At 37.8% G+C, this 3,044-nt stretch overlaps 1 protein-coding gene across 1 annotated transcript in view; it reads left to right on the top strand.

The window, feature by feature from the left end:
• Positions 1 to 2,039, top strand: part of LOC107668532 (palmitoyltransferase ZDHHC22-like) — a 2,891-nt gene extending 852 nt beyond the window's left edge. Inside the window, exons 2-3 of the mRNA XM_016460437.1 lie at positions 744 to 1,301; positions 1,383 to 2,039. Of these exons, the coding sequence (XP_016315923.1) occupies positions 746 to 1,301; positions 1,383 to 1,669 (843 nt within the window). The 5' untranslated portion in view covers positions 744 to 745 and the 3' untranslated portion in view covers positions 1,670 to 2,039. The remainder of the gene's footprint in view (positions 1 to 743; positions 1,302 to 1,382) is intronic.
• The last annotated feature ends 1,005 nt before the right edge of the window (positions 2,040 to 3,044 follow it).

The following is a 3,044-nucleotide window of genomic DNA, read 5'->3' as shown; positions in this document are numbered from 1 at the left end:
TCAACATATTCTGTTACACCAAATACACAAAATAATGATCTTTAAAAAAGCATCATATGACCCCTTTAAAATACTTTTTCCGGTCACAGTTTAATGTGCAGAGACTTTTAAGATACATGAATGTATTCCTGGATATAAAAGTGTAAACACTGTGGCTTTCAACGTTGCTTATTTTTTGTTTAGTCCTACTTAGCAACATGGTCTCAACCAATGGCGTGAATTGGGGGCGGGACTATCTGATTTGCCGACCAATGGAAGGCGGGGGAGTATTTAGGAAACATGTTTGAAACATGGATTATTTCTGAAATTTTGTCTGTCTCTCTACTGGAGCACAAATTTCACACCTCTCCTTATTTACTTATGAAATTTCAAAAATAATTATTTCCAAATTATTATTTTTCTCTGAAGACAATTGCAATGGTGCTCAATTATGTGAGCACCATTCCAGTTAATTTCGTTTGAACTTGCTTGATACTTGTTGGCACAGTATAATTCTTTATTGACAGACAGTGAAAACTATCCATGTATTTTTTATTTTAAAAATATGTGTATTTAAAGCATCATAAAGTATAAATTAAGTTTACAGTATGTCAATTACTTTCTTTCATAATTTTAATTCAAGCAGTGTTATTTTTCATAGGGATAAACTGCTGATGCTAAAGCCAAGATGAAATGTATGATTTTATCATCTTCAGTTAAATACATTTTCTGAATTAAGACATTTTTTTATTAATCTAACACAGGCATGTTGTTCAGGATGGTAAAACTCAGACTACTCAATACGATTGCACCTGCATACTTCTACACTGCAACCATGGTCACATTTGCCCTCCACTTCCTCCTCTTCATGCCCACTGTTTTCCGAAGTCCAGATGTGGCGCGAAATCCCACCATGCTGGTCCACATTGCCGTCTTTCTCTTCCTCATGGGGAACGCGCTGGGCAATTACACGATGACTATATGGTACCCATCTGAGAGTGCCAACGAGACAGTTATTCCAGTCTGTTCACCCGACTGCCCGGACCGAATTGATGCCCACTACCTCCTGAATGGACGCCACTTCTGCAAAGTGTGTAAGAAAGTGATTCTAAAACGGGACCACCACTGCTTTTTCACAGGAAACTGTATTGGGAATAGGAACATGCGCTACTTTATTATGTTCAGCATCTATACGTCCTGCTGTTGTCTGTATTCACTGGTAATTGGGGTGGCGTATCTTACGATAGAATACTCCATTTCCTTTGAGAACCCACTGACGTTCCTCACTCTTCTGCCACTCTCGACAGGTTACTTCTTCCTCGGTAAGTTTAAATCAGTCTTTCTTGAGGCTTTCCTGCTTCAAATATCCTGGATAAGAACATTCTTTCTTTTTCTTCCCTCAGGTTTGATTTCAGGTCTCCAGTTATTTCTGGTTATAATGCTATACGTCTGGCTGGGTATCGGACTAGTGAGCGCCGGTTTCTGCTGTCAACAGCTTCTACTAGTAGCCCGAGGGCAAACCTGGTGTGAGCTGCAAAAAGGGCGGTTGTCAGAGGGTCGCGGGACCTGGCGTGCCAACCTGACTGATGTTTTCGGTTCCCGTTGGGCTCTGGGCCTTTTCCTGCCAGTTCAGACTGTTGAGACCGTACCTGGGAACTGGCAGGTCTACCATGATCACAAACATGACTGAAAAGCCAAGAACTTGCCATATCAGTGTGTTTATCATAAGTTGGCCTGAGTGGAACTGTTATTAAATATGATAAGGGCTCAAGTTCACTCGAGTTGTATTAGCCCACACAACTGATCTACATTTTTAGTGGATTTCTGTCATCGCTGTAAAACCCATATCTATGTCTGTCATCACTGTAAACTGAAACTCAATTTCAGCCCTAGTTCAGGGCAGCAGTGATTCGCAGTGGTAACATCAGAGAAGGAGGCCAGGATTAAAGGATGGAAGGGTATTTACAAAACAACGCACACTAGTTAATCAGCACACTATTACACAAGTGGCCTGCTAAAATGTGGGTAACATTTAGGTTAGTTAGAATTTGAATTGGCCACATGCCACAGGAAGGTAAAATGTAATTTAAATTGAAATTTACTGAACTGCAATTAAAAAAATCAACATAGGTAATGCATAAATAATAAATGAAATAAATACTTTTGGCTCGGTTTCTTTTAGTACTTTTATTTAACAAGAATGCATTAAATTGATCAAAAGTGACAGTAAAGACATTTAGAATGCAACAAAAGATTTCTACTTTAAATAACCGCTGTACATTTAACCTTTATATTCATCATCCTAATGGTTTACACAAATATTAAGCATCACAACTATTTTCAACATTGGTAATATGAAGTTATTTTAAACTAATATTTTCATAATATGACTGTTTTTACAGTATTTTTGATGCTTAGTTAGCATAGGAGACTTTGAATGGTAGTGTATGTCTTCACATACTTTGCATTTCTATTTAAACATTACAGCTATATGAACTTTTTGATACCACTTCCATTCAAGTTTCAAATTTCTGAAATTTCAATTCATCCTGTTTGCTCCCTGCTCATTTAAACAAATTTCTGATACTAGACCAGGCTTTAATTTTCAATTCATTTATGAACAGCACACATGTACTTGATACCATCAAAACATTATTTTACTACACTTGATTGCAAGATAATTTTCTGTTACTTAAATGGCAGGTATTTTGTGGTTTAGGCTTGCAGAAAGCATTTTGAGTTTGGTACTATTTTTAAATTTCTTTTTGAATTTCCACTGGAGGACGGATTAGCAAAAAAATGCTGATTTACAGCATGATCAAACCAAGAAGTAATTGTGTGCTTATTTTTTCTGTGCACTCCAACATGGTCAAAATAATTAGTAATAATGGAGGGTCACACTGCAATGAGTGACGTATACATGTGAGAGATCACTTCCGGCGCTTGCTTAAACTACGCCAGAGTGCGTACACACCTCACGCATCGGATGCCGTGTGCGCGCTCAAGGCAGTTGGACATAGTGGTGTATTAGAGGTAAAAAATGATATAAATACTGTTCGGTTTCT

This window comes from Sinocyclocheilus anshuiensis, unplaced genomic scaffold, assembly GCF_001515605.1.
Source record: "Sinocyclocheilus anshuiensis isolate Anshui unplaced genomic scaffold, SAMN03320099.WGS_v1.1 scaffold3132, whole genome shotgun sequence".
In the NCBI taxonomy this organism is placed as follows: domain Eukaryota; kingdom Metazoa; phylum Chordata; class Actinopteri; order Cypriniformes; family Cyprinidae; genus Sinocyclocheilus; species Sinocyclocheilus anshuiensis.
Note: the sequence above shows the minus strand (reverse complement) of the source record. Positions and strands in the feature narration are given on the sequence as shown.